Source organism: Bos indicus x Bos taurus, chromosome 11 (assembly GCF_003369695.1).
Source record: "Bos indicus x Bos taurus breed Angus x Brahman F1 hybrid chromosome 11, Bos_hybrid_MaternalHap_v2.0, whole genome shotgun sequence".
NCBI classification, from domain to species: domain Eukaryota; kingdom Metazoa; phylum Chordata; class Mammalia; order Artiodactyla; family Bovidae; genus Bos; species Bos indicus x Bos taurus.
In genome coordinates this window covers 3,348,307-3,368,867 of record NC_040086.1, presented here as the reverse complement: position 1 = coordinate 3,368,867, position 20,561 = coordinate 3,348,307, and the positions used below count along the sequence as shown (strand labels likewise).

The following is a 20,561-nucleotide window of genomic DNA, read 5'->3' as shown; positions in this document are numbered from 1 at the left end:
TTAAATATATATTCAATATAATAAATATTCTTATATTTTGACCTTGACATACACTGAAGAGAAGGCTGTTTTAAAATCTCTTCTAATGCCCTGCACAAAATAGATAAAAGTTTTTAATACTGATTCATTGTGGGTTTTTGCTGGAATGATAAAGTCTAAGAAATTACAAGATTATAGCTCTTCCCTATCCACAGAGCTAACTGTGTTAGTGATGCTACTTAACTCCAGATACATGAAAATTACTCATGAAGTTTCAGGGAAATACTCCTTTCCTATGGGAACTCACCATATGACATTGAACTTGGCTATGTGAGCCACTTGCTCTTGGAGGACCATGGTTAGAGCATCTCGGCACAGACTAAGCTCCTCCTCCAACATGCCACCAAAATCCAGCACTATGGTGATGCACTGCTCCAAGATGACACCAAAGATCTGCCGGCTGTTGCTGGTGAGCCAGTCCATCCGCTGCTTGTAGCTCTCCATAGCTTGTGTTAAATGTTCCATATACTGAGAGATTAGTTCTGATTTGGCTGTCAGCTTAATGAGAATAAAAGTAACAAAATAAAATAAATAGAAGCATACCAAAATAAGTCATTAAAAAAAATCATTTACTGGAGTATAGTTTTCTTTTTTTTACAATATTTTGTTGGTTTCAGGTGTACAGCAAAGTGAATAAGTTTCATATATATAAATATAAATATATATATATATATATATATATCTCCACTCTTTTTTTGAAAGATTGTTTTCTCATACAGGCCACTGCAGAGTATTGAGTAGAGTTCCCTTTGCTATACAGCAAGTTTTCTGTTTTACATATGGTAGTGTGTATATGTCAGTCCCAATCTCCTGATTTATTCTATCTCCCAGTAACCATAAGTTTGTTTTCTACATCTGTGACTCTACTTTCATTTTGTAAATACATACATTTGTATCTTTTTTTTTAATTCCACATTAGGCAATATCATAGGATATTTTTTGTGTGTCCGACTTAATGTCACTCAGTATGACAATATTTAGGTCCACCCATGTTGCGGTAAATGGCATTGTTTTGTTATTAGCTGAGTCCAAACAAGTCACTTGAACCCCAGTGCAGCCAGGAACAATAGGGCCCACTGAGTTATGACTTTGCCATCAAGAACTGTATATTAATAACAACTTCATAGATGATCCTCCAAACCCCATACATTCCAGGAAGAAATCTTCCAATCTTACAAATAAAAAACCCTTGGATAATTTCCCATAGAAAGAAACATGATGATGAGATCTATACAAAAATATAGCATTCTTTAAAAAAAAAAAAACTGTTTCCAGATTGTGTTTAACCTTTCCAGTTACAGAATTATTTTTAATTCTGAAAATGCTCAGGGGTACTCTGAAGAAACTAGGTAAAAGAAAATAGAGATCAGCAAAGGCAGATTGGAAAAAAAATTCCTAAAGAAACCAGATAAAGATGAACAAACAAAACATAAAGTTAGTAGAAAGAAGGAAATTACAAAGATCAGAGCAGAAATAAATGAAATAGAGACTAAAGAAACAATGGGAAATATCAATGAAACTAAGAAGCTGGTTCTTTGAAAAGATAAACAAAACTGACAAACCTTGAGCCAGACTCATAGAGAAAAAAGAGAGAGTGCCCAAATCAATAAAATCAGTAATAAAAAGACAGAAATACAAAAGATCATGAGAGATTGCTATGAACAACTATATACCAATAAAATGAACAACATAAAAGAAAAGCACAAATCTTCCAGATGGAGCCAGGAAGAAATAGAAAACATGAACAGGCCAATTATCACAGTAAAACTGAATAAGTAAAAAAAAAAACTCCCCTGAAACAAAAGTCTAGAACCAGATGGTTTCACAGGTGAAAATTTTACCAAATATTTAGAGAAGAATTAACACCTATCCTTCTCAAACTATTTCCCAAAAAAATTGCAAAGTCAGGAACACTTCCAAATTCATTCCACCAGGTCAGTATCATCCTGATATCAAAACCACAAAAAATAAAATTACAGGCCTGTCACTGATGGACATAGATGAAAAAATCTTCAGCAAAATACTGGCAAACCAAATTAAAAAATACATTAGAAGGATCATACACCATGATCAAGTGGGATTTATCCCAGGGGTGAGGATGGTTCAATAGCTGCAAATCAATAAATGTGATACACATTAACAAACTGTAGAATAAAAAATCATGATCATCTCAAAAGATGAAGAAAAATCTTTTTGTAAAATTTAACATCTGTTGATGATTTTTTAAAAATTCCTCACAAAGTGGATATAGAGGGACCCTGACAATGTAAAGGCCATATATGATAAACCTATAGCTAATACTATACTTGATGGTGAAAAGCTAAAAGTATTTCCTCTAAGATCAGGAACAAGACATGGATGCCTTGCTCTTGTCACTTTAATTCAACATAGTATTGTAAGTTCTAGTCAGAGAATCAAGCAATCAGACCTAAAAAAAAATAAAAGGAATTCAATTTGGAAAGGAAGAAGTAAAATCGTCACTGTTTGCAAACAACATGACACTATACATAGAAAATCTTAAAGACACCACCAAAAAAACTACTAGAGATCATGAATGAATTCAGGATACAAAATCAGTACACAGACATCTGTCATAGTTTTATACACTAACAATGAACTATCAGAAAGAGAAATTGAGAAAACAATCCCATTTACCATCACATCAAAAAGAATAAAATATCTAGGAATAAATCTAAGGAGATAAAAGACCTATACTCAGAAAAATATTATGATATTAATAAAAGAAATTAAAGAAGACACAAAGAACTGGAAAGGTATTCCATGTTCATTGATTGGAAAAATTAATGTGGTTAAAATGACCATGCTACACAAGACAATCTACATATTTAATGCCTCTGTATCAAAATACGAATGTCATTTTTCACAGAACTAGAACAAATAATTCTAAAATTTATATGGAAACACAAAAGACCCAGAATAGCCAAAGCAATCTTTAGAAAGAAGAACAGAGTTGGAGGTATCATGTTCCTTGACTTCAGACTATGCTACAAAGCTACAGCAATCAAAACAGTGTATGGTTCTGGCACAAAAACAGACACATAGATCAATGGAGCAAAACAGAGAGCCCAGAAACAACGGACAATTAACCTATGACAAAGGAGGCAGGAATATACCATGGGGAAAGACACTCTATTCAATAAATGGTGCTAGGAAAACTAGACATCTACTTATAAAAGAATACAATTAGAATATTTGCTCACACTGCATATAAAAATAACCTTAAAATGGGTTAAAGAACAAAATGTAATACTGGAAACCATAAAACTCCAAGAATAAAACATAGGCAGAACACTCTTTGATATAAATCATAGCAATATTTTTTGGATCTGTCTTCTAAGGCAAAAGAAACAAAAGCGAAAATAAACAAATGGGACCTAAATAAACTTAAAGATTTTTCTCACAGCATACTAAACCATTGACAAAATGAAAATACAGTCTTCTGAATGGGAGAAAATATTTACAAATGATATAACTCAAGAGGGGTTAATATCTAAAATAAACAGCTCACACAATTCAATATTAAAAAAAAAAACAAAAAAAACATGATTGAAAAAATGGGCCAAAGATCTAAACAGACATCTTGCCAAGAAGATATATGGATAATTAACAGGCACATAAAAAGATGCTCAACATCACCAATCATCAGAGAAATACGAATCAAAACCACAATGAGATATCACTTCACACCAGTCAGAATGTCCGTCATCAGAAAGACCACAAAGAACGAACGATGGAAAAGGAACAGAGAAAAAGGAGACCTCGACACTGTTGGGGGGAACGTAACTGGTGTATCCACTATGAAAAGCAGGATGGAAGTGCTTTAAAACACTAAAAATACAACTGGCATATAATCCGGCAATTATCTTGGGTATATATCCAAAGAAAATGAAAACACTAATTTTGTGAAGATACATGCAGCCCAATGTTTATTGCAACATACTATATATGAAATAGATAATTAACAAGAACTTACTATATAGCACAGGGCACTGGACTCAATACTCTGTAACAATCTATATGGGAAAAGAATCTGAAAAAGAATGAATATGTGTATATGTATAACTAAATCACTTTGCTGCACACCTAAAACTAACACAATATTGTCAATCAACTATTTGCTGTTGTTCAGTCACTAAGTTGTGTCCACACTCTGCAACTGCAGAGGTTTCCTTTTTCTCTGTTCCCATGAACTGCAGCATGCCAGACTTCCCTGTCCTTCACTATCTCCTGGAGTTCGCTCAAACTCATGTCCATTGAGTCAGTGATGCTATCCAATAATATAAAATAAGAATTAAATTTTCAAAAATTTGTATTCAACAAATCTAGATAAAATTCAGATATTCCAAAGAAAACTAGGCGGGGCGAGGAAAAAATTAGGTAGAAGAAAAGCGAGATCAGCAAAGCCAGACTGAAAAAAAAAAATTTCACTGAAACATCTGCCTAATTACAACATGCCAAAAACATTTCTGACAATGCTTCCAAACATGCCAGCATATCTGCCTGGCTTCCCCTAAGGGGTGCCTTCCCAGTGCCCATCCTCATGCTCATGGCCTTTGTCCTGTGACCTCTTGTCTCTCAGGCCGAGCTCCCCTGTACCTAGATCACTTGATCACCCAGAACCACCGGTGACACACAAATAAAGCATCATTCACACGGTCAGAACAACCACGCAAGGCCTTCCAGGGTGTTGGCAGGGGGCAGGAGATATACAAAAGGAATGAGAAAAGGTGGTGTCCTATTCTGTGAAGAATCAATTTTTAAAAGATATGGTATTTAAAAAAAAAAAAACCTTTCAACAATCCTCGCAACACCTTAAGGAAGGTGTGTCTCCTGAACACACCTTGTAATTCTATGTCTTCATGCCTTGGCTCATGCTCAGCACTCTGCCTTCAGCTCCTTTCATTTTCAGCCCCCAACTGTCTCAAGCTTATTCCTGAAGCACAAGCATCACTTCCTGCCGCTTTCCATGGCTCCCTAAAGCAGCATTCCCAACCCCCTCGCCAGACTTCCCAGCACTTACTACAAGTCACTACCACAGCATGGAAACCAGGGTGGGACCGTGTCACAGGGGCCATAAAGGTGGAATTGAATGGCAAAGACAGACGTATTCGGTATTTCTGCATTGATTTTTAAGGTGATTCAGACAAAAAAAAATACATTTTGTACACCAAATTCAAAATTCCGTGGATATTATTGTTTGTGTGTGTGGAGAAGGCAATGGCACCCCACTCCAGCACTCTTGCCTGGAAAATCCCATGGACGGAGGAGCCTGGTGGGCTGCCAGTCCATGGGGTCGCTAAGAGTTGGACACAACTGAGCGACTTCACTTTCACTTTTCAGTTTCACGCACTGGAGAAGGAAATGGCAACCCACTCCAGTGTTCTTGCCTGGAGAATCCCAGAGACCGGGGAGCCTGGTGGGCTGCCGTCTATGGGGTCACACAGAGTTGGACACAACTGAAATGACTTAGCAGCAGTAGCAGCAGTAAATCACTTCAGTTGTGTCCAACTCTTTGCAACCCTATGGACTGCAGCCTGCCAGCCTCCTCTGACCATGGGATTCTCCAGTCAAGAATACTGGAATGGGTTGCCATTGCCTTCTCCAGGGGATCTTCCCAGCCCAGGAGTTGAACTCCCTCTCTGATGTCTCCTGCATTGGCAGGCGGGTTCTTTACCACTAGTGGTACCTGGGAAGCCCTACTAAACACTATTATTGTTTAGGAACAGGCTAAGTATGAGAGTAATGTGTATTTTTTAAATACTAAGAAATAACAGTCCAAGTGGACTCTACATGGATGTACAGTGACATGAACAAGTATCCATGAAGCAACACGATGGGACGTGTGTCTCTGGAGCTCCCTGTGGTGGCCGGGGTGTGCACAGGGCCTGACATGGGGCGGGTGCAGGAATCACATGCTGAATTGCTGGGAATGACGGGCTCCAGGACAAGGTGGCACTCTCTCGATGTTCACTACTACCTGCACCGGTGCTCCTTTATTTTACACCACCATCAGGTAACAGCAGCCTGCTCTTGCCTTTCAGATGACCCCCGTCATACTTGTTTTTTCCCCTTTATTTTCCAGGTAAAACAAAGTGTTGATATGCAAACGTCTTCACCTCTGGTCAGGTGCTTTCTGCACTCACCTCTAATGGGTCAAGTTCCTGGGCTGTGACTTTCACCACCCTCTACACTGTCAGAAGAAATCCTCCAGCACTGACAAGGCCCTGGCTTGGCTGCCTCTCTGTGTCAACCTCAGCAGTGTGTCCCTGGACCTGCCCATCGAGGGAACTCCAACTTACATTGTACACTCTGCCATCTTCCGTCGTGTAGATCCGTGGAAACAGGCCATCTGCATACCGGGAAGCCACAAGTCTCCCCAGAGACATCACATAATCTGCATGTGTATAAAGAAAAGCAGTCAAAATGGTACAATATCAACACTTATTTTTATTTCCAAATGCTTATCTCTGACATCAAATTATATCTGTGATGCTTATAATTCTGTTCTAGACAATGAAGTATTTCCAGGCACTATGATAAATGTGACTGCTATAACACCAAATGTATGAATGAATGGGAAGGACGAACAGTGTTTATTTCTTGGCCTGCTGGGTCTTTTGCCCAGAACGATTAAGGCAGAGGTCAAAAAGATGACACAGAAATTATGTTTAATTCCAGAAATCTTTTATTTGGGACTTGGACTTAGTTTTCAGAATTTTAAAAATAAAACCTAGGGGCTTCTCTGGCGGTTCAATGGTTAAGAATCTGCCTGCCAATGCAGGGGACACGGGTTCCATCCCTGCTCCTGGAGGATCCCACATGCCACGCAGCAACTAAGCCCATGCACCACAACTGTTGAGCCCACACGCCCTAGAGCCCATGTCCAGCAACAAAAGCCACTCAATGAGAAGTCTACACACCGCAGCTAGAGAGCAGCCCCCACTCACCACAACTAGAGAAAGACCACGTGCAGCAACGAAGCTCCAGCACAGCCAGAAAGTAAATTAAATGAATAACAATTTTAAATATTAAACTTAGATATTATCTACTGTTCCCTCAAGTAGGGGGTTGTGAATAAATGAGATGAAGCAAGAGTCAGAATACTCATACAGAATGTCAAAACCACTTTCTTCTCAGAGCATAAGCTCAGCTGTTCAACATCCACCCCGTAAACCCTCACTGAACACCCACTATGTGCTGACACAGTGTTTCCAGAATGGGAATACAATGCTTCCTGAAACACAGTCATTCCCTCACACGACTAAAAGAAAGTTTCATGGACTGGTTATGACTTGGCAAGGCAGAGATGAGGTAAGGCTTCAGGAACTGTTTTTATTGTGATGATTATTTTCTTCTTATTATAAATTATTAAGTCCCAAAAGTGGTGAAGAGAGTGGTGATGCTCTTGGATCCAACACTCCCTTTCCTCTGCCTTTCTAGGGAGGCAGGATCACAGCCTGCTTGGGAAAGCAGGAAGGGCAAGGCCACATTTTATAGACCAGGCTTGGTCCCAAATCACCAGCAATGATAAACTTTACAAGTCTTGAAGTTCAATGTCCATAATAGGAAAGAGCAAAGAATGGGTACTTGAATTCTGTCAGCAATATTCTCATTCAATAAATCTCTCAAACTCTAAAACCTTCATTTCCAAGATTTCAACATCGTGACTGACATTTATAGAGCAACTTCACATCACCAGCAGCATTCTCTCTTTACCTCAGGCATTCATCTGGAGTCAGGAGAGAGGGCTGTGTTTTTGAGAACTGAAGGAGATTAATTTATGTAAGCCTCCATCAGCTGTATAGCCAATTAAAATAAAAGGCATTGTGAATTCCTCATTCAATAATGGTGAAGTAGGTTTTATTGCTAACTCTTACACAGGAAAAAAACAAAAAACCTCTCGACAAAATATTTAAAAAGCTACTTGAAGGCACTAGAGAGCAATCAAGAACAGGCAGAAACTGGAGTGGCATTAATTCTTGAAAGAAGGAAATTGGTGAATTCTGCATTTATTTAACAGGGGAGACACTTTGAAGTTTGAGTCCGACCAAGTTAACTGCTTGCTAGGATAAGAATCAGATCTACACCCATCAAATGATAAGTGGATAAACAAACCGTGCAATATCCATACAATTCATCTCCTGACAGTAACTGACCATAAAACAAGTAGAGTTCTGGTATATGCTGCTGCTGCTGCTGCTGCTGCTGCTGCTAAGTCGATTCAGTCGTGTCTGACTCTGTGCGACCCCAGAGACGGCAGCCCACCAGGCTCCCCCGTCCCTGGGATTCTCCAGGCAAGAACACTAGAGTGGGTTGCTATTTCCTTCTCCAGTGCATGAAAGTGAAAAGTGAAAGTGAAGTCGTTCAGTCAAGTCTGACTCTTAGCGACCCCATGGACTGCAGCCTACCAGGCTCCTCCATCCATGGGATTTTCCAGGCAAGAGTACTGGAGTGGGGTGCCATTGCCTTCTCCCTCTGGTATATGCTACAACATACTAATAGACGGATCTTAAAAACATCATGTTAAATGAAAGATATCAGTCACAAAGAGGCTTCTTGGCAGAGGATGAGATGGTGGGATAGCATCACCAACTCAATGGACATGAATATGAGCAGACTCCCGGAGACAGTAAGGACAGGGGAGCCTGGCATGCTGCAGTTTATGGGCTCGCAAAGAGTCAGACACGACTTAGCAACTGAACAACAACAGAAACTGGTGGCTCAGTGGTAAAGGACCCGCCTGGCAACATAGGAGACTCGGGTTTGATCCGTGGGTCAGGACGATCCCCTGGAGAAGGCAATGGCACCCCACTCCAGTATTCTTGCCTGGGAAATCCCATGGACAGAGGAGCCTGGTGGGCTGCAGTTCATGGGGTTGCAAAAGAGTGGGACACAACTTAGCAACTAAACAACAATCAGCCAAAAAACATCTCATATTATATGACTCTATTTGTATGAAATGTGCAGAACAAGCAAATCTAGAGAGATAGAAAGTAGATTACTTTGGCCTGGGGCCTTATGGGCAGGGTGTATAGCTAAGAAGTACAAGGTTTATTTCTGAGGTGATGAAAATTTTCTTTAAGTTGACTGTGATAATAGTTGCACATTTCTGTGAATATACTAAAGAATATTGAATCATATATTTTAAATTGGTTAATGGTATAGAATGTGAATTACATCTCAATAAAGCTGTTATTTCTGAAAAAACAGATAAGAGAGGGACTTCCCTGGCAGTCCAGTGGTTAAGACTATGCATTTCCACTGCAGGCAGCACAGGTTTGATCCCTGACTGGGGAACTAGGATCCCACATGCCACATAGCATGATCAAAAATAATTTTTTTAAGTAGATATAAGAATACATCTGTGTTTTTTAAAATTAATTTTTATTGGAGTATAATTGCTTCACAATGTTGTGTTAGTTTCCACTGTACTGCAAAATGAATCAGCCATACCTGAACTAGTTGTTTCCTATTGGGATAAACATTAAAGAGATTTGCAAAAATGTAAAACTGTGCCACTCTTCCTACTAGCATTTTTATTTTAAAAAATTTACTTATTTTTCTTAAAAGTGTTATGCTAACATATAACAGGTTTGTGACTTTTAAATGAACAAATATTTTTAAAGGTTTTAGTTTTAACTTCCAATACAACAAATGTCAATGGATATAAAATGCATATATTCTAAGTATAAGAGATTAAATGAGTACATGATATGAACATGTATAGAGGAAATGTAATGAATAAAGAAGCATCAGGGTAAAAACATTTTCATTCCCTGGTGGTTCGGTGGCAAAGAATCCTCCTGCCAATGCAGAAGACATGGGTTCAATCCCTGGGTCAGGAGATCCCCTGGAGAAAAGAAATGGCAATCCCCTCTAGTATTCTTGCCTAGAAAATCTCGATCCATGGGATGGCAAAAGACAGACATGACTGGGTGACATTCTAACGACAAAACAAAATAACAACAACTCTAATGACAGTGGTTTTCTCATCAGAAATCACGGAGGGGGCTTCCCTGGTGGCTCAGTGATAAAGAATCCACCTGCCAACACAGGAGGCCTGGGTTTGATCCTTAATCCGCGAAGATTCCACATACCTTGGAGGAACTAAGCCTATGGGTCACAACTACTGAGCCTGCACTCTAGAGCCTGGGGGCTGCAACCACTGAAGACGGCACGCCCTAAGCCAAAGCAACGAGAAGCCTGTACATCACGACTAGAGTGGCCCCCTGCTCTCCACAACTAGATAAAAGCCTGGGCAATGACAAAGACCCAGCACAGCCAAAGAAATCATGGAGGCCAAAAGGAAGCAGCTTCTTTGTTTCTTTGTTTTGGCTGTGCCTCTCAGTCCGTGGGATCTTAGTTCCCCAACCAGAGATCGAACCTGTGCCCGCTGCGGTGGAAGCGCAGAGTCTTAACCACTGGACTGCCAGGGAAGTACCCATACAGTCTCTCTTAAGTGCTAAAAGAAAAGAACTGTCAACACCAAATCTTATATCTGGTGAAATTACTCTTCAAGAATGAAGGAGAAATAAACATACTGTCAGACGAAGAAACTAAAAAAAATAAAAGTTCCCAGCAGAACTATTCTTATAGAATAAATAAAGTTCTACAAACAGGAAGGAGATGATAAAAGAAAGAACTCTGAAACATCAGGAAGGAAGAACACAGTAAGTATTGACACATATAAATATGCGTAAATAAGCAGACTCTTCTTGAATTTTCTAAATTGCTTGACAGTTGAATAAAAAACTAAAGTACAGCCTAATGTGATTCTCAATGTATGAAAAAATAAAGCATATTAAAAATGAGGAGATTAAAGGGACATAAAGGGAAATAGTGTCCATTCTTTATCCAAACTGGTAAAATGCTGATAACAGGAGACTTTGATATGTTACATATTTATAATGTAATACCTAGCACAACCACTAAAAGAGCTGCACGAAGAGATACACTCAAAAATATTACAGATAATTTTTTTTAAATTCTGAACAGTGTTTAAGAAACCCAGAGCTAGGCAAGAAAAATAAACAAATGGAAAACAGATAAAAAAAGAAAACAAAACAAAACAAAAAACAAAATAGCAAACTCTAACATACAAATAATTATACTAAATACAAATGGTATAGAGAAACAGTTAAAAGAGATTAGCAAAGAGGATTTAAAAACTGATTATATAATGTGTCTAAGAAATTTGCTTCAAATATACTGATATATAAGTTAAAGTAAAAGGACAAAAAAGATGTCATGTAAATATTAATAAAAACAGCAGGGTTGATTGTATTAACGTAAAAAAAGTAAACTACAGAGCAAAGAACATGACTAAGGGTAGAGAGGACATTATGTAATTATAAAAGTGGCAATTCTCCAGGAAGACTTTGAAATCCTAAGTGACATGATGAAACAAAATTTGAATAGTTTTATGTCTATTACAGAAATTGAATTTCTTATCAAACTTTTCTTACAAACTCCAGCCTCAGATAAATTTTACCAGTGAGTTCTATCAAACATTTGAAGATGAACTAGTACCAATCATATACAAACACCATCAGAACACAGAGGAGAGGGCAACACTTCCAAATCATTTTATGAGGCCAACATAATCCTGATACCAAAACCTAATAAGGACATTAAAAGAGAATTACAGAGTAACACCCCTCATGATCTTAAATGGAAAAATCCTTGACAAAATATGAAGAATTGTTATTTTGCTAATGTTAATGACTGAATTATAATTATTACCCTAATCCATAGCCTCCAAAAGGGGTTTGCACATGCCAGGGTGGGAGCAAGACATCTGCAGGGTGTGAGGGGTATAACTTATATTTAGGTTTTATTTCATCTTTAAAGAAGAAAGAATGAAATTAAGTATTACTAATATTTAATAGGTGGATTGAAGATTGTACATCTACATAATATACATATATTGGGGGTCCATGTGCAAACCTTTTTTACCCATAAGGATGTGAGATCAAAACAAACTCAGAGGAACATCCCTGGTGGTCCAGGGGCTAAAACTCTGTGATCCCAATGCAGGGGGCCCAGGTTCGATCCCTGGTCAGGGAGTTAGATCCTGCATGCTGCAACTCAAAGATCCTGCATGCTGTGACTATTAATAAGGCCTGGCACAGTCAAATAAAAAAATAAACCAACTCAGAGACCTGTGTTTTGAGGGGACTTCAGAACTGATGCCGCCTCCTCAAAGGCTAAAGGGCAGCATGCTGTTTGGGCTTTCCAGTCAGTGCTGCTTTGTATTAATACCTTCACAATGTGGGAATCCAATCTGCGATAAAATCTGTTTCAAGGTCAATTTGTTGCTCTTAAGCCCATGCAGTTGAAGCCATTCCTCAGATGAGATGAGACTCTGCTTGACTGAGTCTGTTCTAGTGTCGCTTAGTCCCTCTTGCTTCCGAGGCTGCTCCTCAGAGATGGTGGAAGATGAGCCTGGTACTTCCATCTCTGAATTAGGATCTAAGTCACAGGAACCTCCTGTAAGGGCAATTGTCAAAATCAGACTTCCTGAAAACTTAGAAACAAGCTAATATCAACTGAGAACTGGTTTAATATAAATGAGAGTACAATTACACTGAATGCTATTTAGCACAGGTAAAAATAATACAAATTGTATATTTGTTGGCAAAGAAGATACCTAAATATACGACTAAAAGGTATTCATAAAATTCAGTATCTATATTTGCATACCCCCACTCAGAAAAACATCGAGAAAGATATATGCCAATTTTACAGTAGTTTCCTCTGTGTGGTGAATACAAGGATTCACCATCCCATGTTTCATTCTCTGGGACTTTACTAGAAAGTTGTGGCTTTCTGGCTCAAGTAGCCAGAAAGTTTAAGAGATCAGCCCAACTTAAAGCAATATACAACACACTGAACTGATCCAGACCTGCCTAAACAAAGCTGGTGTACACATGGAGTGGGGAGACTGTAATGTGATCTTAGCTCACTCACCACTACTTCAGGCAGGGCCTGAAAATCTAAGGAAAGAGTAGAAAGCTCTGCTTCCCTTTGTATCTAGGAATGTGCAGTGCATGTAAATGGGTTCCCTGGAATGCAACATTTTCCAACAATGGAAAAACTCCCTTCTCCCATTTCTAAAATTCTCATCCTATTTCCAGAAAGTATCCCTGTTATGACAAGCAAGTTTAGTCAAACAGAAATCAATTGGACCCAAGCTAGGGAGGTTTTGTGAAAAGACGTTAGACATACTATTAGCAAACGTTTATTTAACTTTGTATATTTTCTCTGTAGTATACATTTTCCCTTACAGTAACCTAATGAGGTAGGTGGTACTACTATTCCCATCTTACAGATGAGGAAACCAACACAGAGGCGGTCTAACTAACTTGGCCAGTTCTCACAGCTGGTGGGGGTGGGGTGGGGGGAGGTATGTGGCTTAGATTCTAACCCGGGCCTTCCATTCCAGGGTCTATGTTCTGCGGACTTTACAATAAAAAATCCAACTGCATGCAGCAACTTTCATTTGTTGGCCAGGAACTGGGCTGAGCCTTTCAAAGACTATCTCACAAATTCTTCATAACGGTATCAGTTACCCACTGCTATCACCCTACTTACATTTGAGGAATTGGAACATGTTCAGGAGACACAGTCAGTAAAGCAGAAGCAGAAATCAAAGCCATTTCTTTACCACTCTGCCATGGTGATAAGTGACCTCTTCCCACCTGGTCCTATGCTACAAGGCTATAGACTCCATACAACAGGACTGCTGTCCAGGAGGGCTCCTGGGTCCTCACTGAAGACCGAGCACTGACCTTTATTCTCAGACCTCAGGCTCAGTAAGGGTTTTCCAGGTGGCACTAGTGTTAAAGAATCAGAGACACAGCTTCGATTCCTGGGTCAGGAAGACCCCCTGGATGAGGGCATGGCAACCCACTCCAGTATTCTTAGTTGGAGAATCCCCATGGACAGAGAAGCCTGGCAGGCTACAGTCCATGGGGTCACAAAGAGTTGGAAGTGATTAAGCACACATGCACAGGCTCAATAAGCTTTTTGACTTATTTTCAAATTTTCAAAGATGATGGTTTCTGGACTTCCCTGGTTGTCCAGTGGTTAAGAATTCGCCTGCCTATGCAGGGGTCATGGGTTCCATCCCTGGTCGAGGAAGATTCCACATGCTGCAGGGCAACTAAGCCCGTGCGCTGTAACTGAGCCTGAGCTCTGGAGCTGGTGCTCTGCAACAAGAGAAGTCATTGCAATTAGAAACCCACACTGCAATTAGAGAGTAGCCCCCACTTGTTACAACTCGAGAAAGCCTGCGAGCAGCAATGAAGACCCAGCACAGCTGAAAACTAACTAACTAAATAATAAAGATAATGATTTTCATTTTAAGGTTTATGTGAATTTGTACTGTCCCTATATGTTGAATTCCAAATTTCAAACAAATTCATATTTTTGGTGAAGATCTTCTTTCTACAAAGGCTCAATTTGATGAGAACGTTACAATAGTATTTGGAGAGCATCATGTAGGAGTTGGAAGATCATGGATGAAAACTCCTTATAGGTCCATTCTGCCATTTTAAGCAAGTGATTCCTCCTCTCTGCACTGTTTATACATCCTAACTCCCAGGGCCACCGCAAGGAACAAATGTGCCAATGCGTGGATGAGCACTTGATACATCAGAAAGAACTATGCACAAATAAATTCCTTAAAAGTCATTACTCTTCATACTATTTGTAACCTAATAAATGGACTTTTTAAGCTTTAAAAAAAGTTATTACCCTTTAGTAATTGTGCCTTGTTTCATACATCCACTTTTATCCAAACCTCCTTTTGGAAGTCCCAAAGTTCCCAGAGCTATGAAGTTTGGAATCCTCCTCCTCCTTTAGAATCACAGAATATGAAGACAGCAAGATGGGCAGGCTAATATGCTTCTGCTTTCTTTTTGAGATCTGTCCAACAAAGACTGCCAGCTGAAGGACTTTTAAATTTGGTCAATGGTTCCTATAGAAACTAGAAAAAGGAAGCTCAGAATATTTTTCACTATTTCATCATTTCCAGTTACTCTCTTTCCTGAACACACTCATCTACCTCCTGTAATCTTCTTCCTAAAGGGAGCTACATGCCTGAGGTTAAAAAAGGAGCACAGCTACACAAACTGCTCACTAAGGCTACTAAACTGGATTTTGGAAGCTTAAAGAAGATTTTAGAAGAGCCATAGCTTTTGCTTTTAAGCCAAATGGACATATTCTCAATTCCAAACAAAAGGCAACTGAATCCTTCAGCTAAGGTGTATGGCCCAGTCCCTTCTGCATTTGAAAGATTTTTATTTATCTTAAAAATATTAATTATTTATTTATTTGACTGCACTGGGTCTTAGTTGCCACCCGCCTAGTTGCAGCATATGGGATCTAGCTCCCTGACCAAGGATAGAATCCAGGCCCCTGCAATGGGAGCACAGAGTCCCAGCCACTGGACTACCAGGGAAGTCCCTCAAATGATCTTTTTAAATAATTTTTTTAAGTCTAGTAGGCTCTGTCAGATCAGAAAACCTATAGGAGTCCTCCTAATTCACATCTTGACTTTTCTGGCTTTTTAGCATGAGAATACCTGTATTGAGCTGAACCTATCCAGAGACAACAAGGAAGGAAGGAGAGAAAGGGCACCTCCAACAGAAGAGATCATTCTTCTCAAATGGGGTAAGAGGTACCCTGGAGAAGCCAGAAAGTTTCCAGAGCAAAGTTGCCAAGTGAACTGACAAAGCAATCCTTCCACACAGCCCACCTGTATTCCTACCTCTAAGCCGGTCTCAGGTCATTCTCCTGCGTGGAATCTCAGCCTTGAAGGCCCATTTCCAATCCCATCTCCTCCATTAAGCCTCTCCAGAGGCCTCATCAAACTCCTGCACCCTCCCCCTGTGAAAGCCCCAGTTTTTGCTTGGCTATTCCACCCATGTGGCCTTAGCCACTTCAAGTCTGTCCTCCCTAGATTGAAAATACATTCGATTACTACAGGGATAAACCACATGAATGTCCTCAGCACAGTGCCTTATATACAGCAGGTACTTTGTACAAGTATTGAGTTGAATTAAATTGATCACTCAGAATTACTGAGAATCCTGATTGTTCCAAAAAAGGCAAAGATTCGCAGTGCGGGAAATAGCTGTCTCTTTAAATAGACATTTTCCAGCTCTGACTATGTTATTATGATTAGTATTATAACTGAGTTTCTTTATCTGAGGTTATTACAATATACAGGAATCCAGAAGTTAGAAATAACAAATTGCAGTTGAGCACTTCCCTAAGTTTTAAAAGCTATCCAAGAGCCAAAGTTTTGGGAAATAGAAAAAGGTTTTCCTACATAGAAAGAGGAAGTATAAATGGAAAAAAGAAAAAAAAAAAAAGAAGAAGAAGAAGTGAAAGTGTGAGCTGAAGGCAGCTGCAGGCAGGCAGAAGTTTGGGGAAAATATAGAAAGTTGTCTAAACTGGCACAATCCAAAGTCCCCAAGCAAGGTAACTAGGGGCTCCAGGTACGGCCACCCTGGAGCTGCTGGGTCTTTGGGTACCAGGCAGCAAGAGATGTCCCTTGGCCGCCCTGAGCTGAGTCCTACAGAAGGCCTCGTGCCTTAAGACAGCAGTCCTGTATGGTTAGAGGTTGAGTGGCAATGTTATTCCATTGTGTCTGACTGTGCAACCCCATGGACAGTGTAGCTTGCCAGGCTCCTTTGTCCATGGGATTCTCCAGGCAAGAATACTGGAGTGGGTAGCCATTTCCTTCTCCAGGGGATCTTCCCGACCCAGGTATGGAACCTAGATCTCCTACTTTGGCAGGCAGATTCTTTACTAGCTGAGTCACCTGGGAAGCCCTGGTCCCACCGTGGCGCCCACCAGTGGCTGAGCTGGTGGTATCGTGGGTGCCTGCCTCGCTTCCACTGCTCTTCTAGCAGAAAGGTGCACTCCAGAAAGCAGCCGGTCCAAACCAATATCAGGCCGCTCCTGCACTTTCGCCCTCCAGCCCTTGGCTGAGGGAGGTTTGCAGGCGGCAGAGACCACGGTGGCCACGTGGACACGGTGGACGTGCCCCATCAACCGGGATCACAGTCTAAGTTGGCCAGCGCCATGGGCCCAGCCGGCCGCCGACCCCACTAGCCAGCCCATGACTAACGAAGTGGCCCTGGAGCTACCCACTGCACCAAAACGGGGCTCCCTGTCCGCTTGTGCAGTGCGGGCGGCGGGAATAGGCCGGTCCGGTGGGATATGCGGGGCTGAGCCCAGAGAGCTGTCGGAGAGCCGGGCCTGCCTCAACGGAGCGCTCGGGCCCGCGCCAGGGAGGGAAGGGCCCTTCACATCTCGGGCTGGGGCTGAGGGGGCCACCACCACCACAGTGCATGACTTAATTATAATTTAATTCAGTCTAAATATCTGGCACGCTTCTACCTGCTTCACCTTATCAGTGTCGGCCTAGAGTACAGACAAAATTTTTCTAAGCTGGGTCTCCACCACAGAGGCGAGCTTTCCCCCCGGAATGAGGGGAGGTGCAAAGCGCTCTAAGGTAGGAGGGGTCGGGACGCGTTTCTGGCTGACCCTGGTATGAATTAGTTAAGTGACTCAGGGTAAGTTGCCGAGCTTTCCCCTAAGCGGGGGCCAGTCCAGCTCGTAAACTGTGGGATTCCAAGGCTTCCATCAGCAGCCTGCTGGGAACCTGGGCGCCTCAGGGGTTCTGACGTGAGGGGACAGCAGTCCGCACTTACGAGGCAACCTGTCAGGTGAAAGACCAGGCGGTTCCTGTCAGCAGCCACCTTCCCCTGCTTGGGGGGCCTTTCGGCCCGTGAGGACAGGCGAGGTATGCATCTCGATTGATAAAGAGCGACTCCAGCGGACGAAGTGTCCGAGCTTGGTGCGAAAGGATTCCAGCCGTTCTGTTTCTCTGTGACCCGAGGGCGACCTGTGGGGCACAGCGTCGCGGCGGTCGCTCGGACACCTCCAATCACGGCGCGGCTCCCCGGTCCGGCCCCGCCTACGGAGCACGTGCCCCCGCGGAGGCGGAGCCAGGGGCGGAGGGGCGGGGCTCCGAGGAGGCGCTGGGACTCGGTGCTTGGGCGCGGCTGGGTGTGCGGGCCCAGCTGAGACAGATGACCGGAAGAACTGTGAACTGTAGTCTTGCAAGTTTGTAATTTTGGAGAGGGGCGGGGGTGGGGCTGCAGTTACCAAAATTCCTCCTTTCTATTGGATGTGAGTATTCCTATAGGTATTACTTTGTCCATTTGGCTTTATTTTTAACCCTTATTTTCATTTGTAACAATGAGTAAGCAAAGAGCGCAAGACGTGATTTTTTTTTCAGTCACTCGGAAATAAAATTGTTTATGAAAAGCATCTTTAAATCCTTAATAAGATCCCACAGGCAAGTATTGTTTTACTGTGTTGAGATATTAAAATGTGTCTTAGATTTTAAAATTCAAGAAGTGACCAGATTATTTTTGGCTGTTTTTTTTTGTTGTTGTTGTTAAGTTTTTGGCTCAGAGATATAATAAAACATAGTTAATATTAGAACTGAATATTTCTGTCCCCAACAGAAAAGTCTACCTCATCTACAGGGGTTTATTTTTCCTATATTCTTTGAATGCCTTTATAACTATAAAAGTACTGAAAGGTTTGCTCTCATCATAAATCATTACACAAAATTATTAGATTGTATACTACTGTCCCAAATGACACCTGCCATTTGCACCCCCAAAAAACAAACAAAAACTCAGCAGTACTGAAGATTCTGTTCAGAAGGCAAGTAGCACAGTGGCCATGCCCATGTTTGCCTATGCCACATTAAACCCTGCTGCCCACACCCTGCCAGGCTTGTATTCCTAGGTCACTGTGGGTGAGACAGAGAGTACAGCATCCACTCTACCAAACCCACTGCCTCATGCTGTCACACCGGGCACCCCACCTTCATCCCATGTCCTCTCCCTTCCCTGTGACACTCGCCTCTTAACATGCAAGTCACTGCAGGTGACTCTATGCTCTGTCAATTATGTGTATATGCCTGTAAGCATACATTCTGAGGAAACATTAATTATTAATTATTTAAAGTGTAGACAGAAAAGTGAGCAGAACTTGAAATCATTTTGAAATACTGCATTGCTGATAGGGACTTCAGTTCAGCCAGCTTTACGGGAATTCAACTTATTTTTGGTTGCTGAGTGGTGTGGAGTAAGAATATCTTTCGCAGAACTTCTCTGGTGCTCCGGAGAAGTTATTTGACCTTTGTACTATTTACTTTTCAAGTTGAATGGTTTTTCTTTTCTCTTAAACAAGCCTATCACTGGCACTACTAGGCTTAAGACTCTGCGCTTCCGATGGAGGGGGCACAGGTTCCATCCCTCAGGAAACTAGATCCCACGTATCAAAACTAAAGATCCTGCATGCCTCAACTAAGACCTGGTGCAGCCAAATAAATATTAAAACAAAACAAAACCTTTAGCACAGTTGCAATATGCCATTGGACTGAACCTTTACACTTTTGTTTTGAATTTTATACATATTTTGTATCTTACCTTCAACCTTAGTAATTGACATCTATCATTTCACTCCCATCCTTAAAGTAATATCTGTGTGTGTGTCTGTGTGTGCGTGTGTCTGTGTGTTCAGTTGTGTCCAATTCTTTGGAGTTCATGGGTTGTAGCTTGTGAAATTTCCAGGTGAAAATACAGGAGTGTGTTGCCATTTTCTACTCCAAGGAATCTTCGCCACCCAGCGATATAACCCTCCTCTTTTACATCTAATGCGTTGGCAGGCGGATTCTTTACCACTGCGCCATCTGGGAAGTAAAGTTTAACCTGAGTTTACCATTCAGGAACCATATACTTTCAACCTCTTTGCCCACAACTCAAACTCTCCAGCAGAGAGACAAATGTGGTTCCTGCCTCTGACCACAGATGCCTCTACTCCAACACCCGCTTTACCTGAATTACCACCACTTGGGGGCCACAGCCCCCAGAACCAACAGGGCCAGCTTAAGCCCCTATCTCTACTCGGCCCTCAGGACACTCCAGCCCCAATCATTTCTTTCCACCTGTCCAGATTTAGAGCACCAGTTGTCAGTACCACACTTGGCACCATGTCCAAGTGTGACAACCCTTTACGTTGTTATTTGACCTTTGTACTGTTTATTTTTCAAGTTGAATGTTTTTTCTTTTTTCTTAAACAAGACTATCACTGGCACTACTGGTCTTATGATCATGATTAGAATCTTGGTAGGTGAGGGGCAGGGAGGGTGATAAATGAAACAAGAGGAAGAAAAGCAATTTTCCTGAGCCCACCACAAAACCTGGAACCAGAGAAAAAGTAAAATGTTAATCCAAGGGAATTGTATATATACGTGAGGATGAGTCAGAGAGAATGATCACAGAAGCACTCCTGAAGAGGAAGGAGGCAATGGGGAGTGAAGCAACTGCATCAGGCAGCAGTTGCTCTTAAACCTTGGATGGTGCTGTTGGTCTAGGGAGTTTGGCTGCCATGGGCTGCTTGAGACA

At 41.3% G+C, this 20,561-nt stretch overlaps 1 protein-coding gene across 5 annotated transcripts in view; it reads right to left on the bottom strand.

The window, feature by feature from the left end:
• The window catches only part of VWA3B (von Willebrand factor A domain containing 3B), a 170,051-nt gene extending 152,039 nt beyond the window's left edge, over positions 1-18,012 (bottom strand). For all 5 annotated transcript variants that reach the window (XR_003513264.1, XM_027554634.1, XM_027554636.1 and 2 more), the window contains exons 1-4: positions 17,787-18,012; positions 12,322-12,549; positions 6,360-6,454; positions 287-537 (exon numbers count right to left, since the gene is read on the bottom strand). Coding sequence is in view for 4 of the 5 variants with exons in the window: in XM_027554634.1 (XP_027410435.1) it covers positions 287-537; positions 6,360-6,454; positions 12,322-12,517 (542 nt within the window). In the remaining variant the exon portion in view is untranslated. The remainder of the gene's footprint in view (positions 1-286; positions 538-6,359; positions 6,455-12,321; positions 12,550-17,786) is intronic.
• Positions 18,013-20,561: the final 2,549 nt, after the last annotated feature.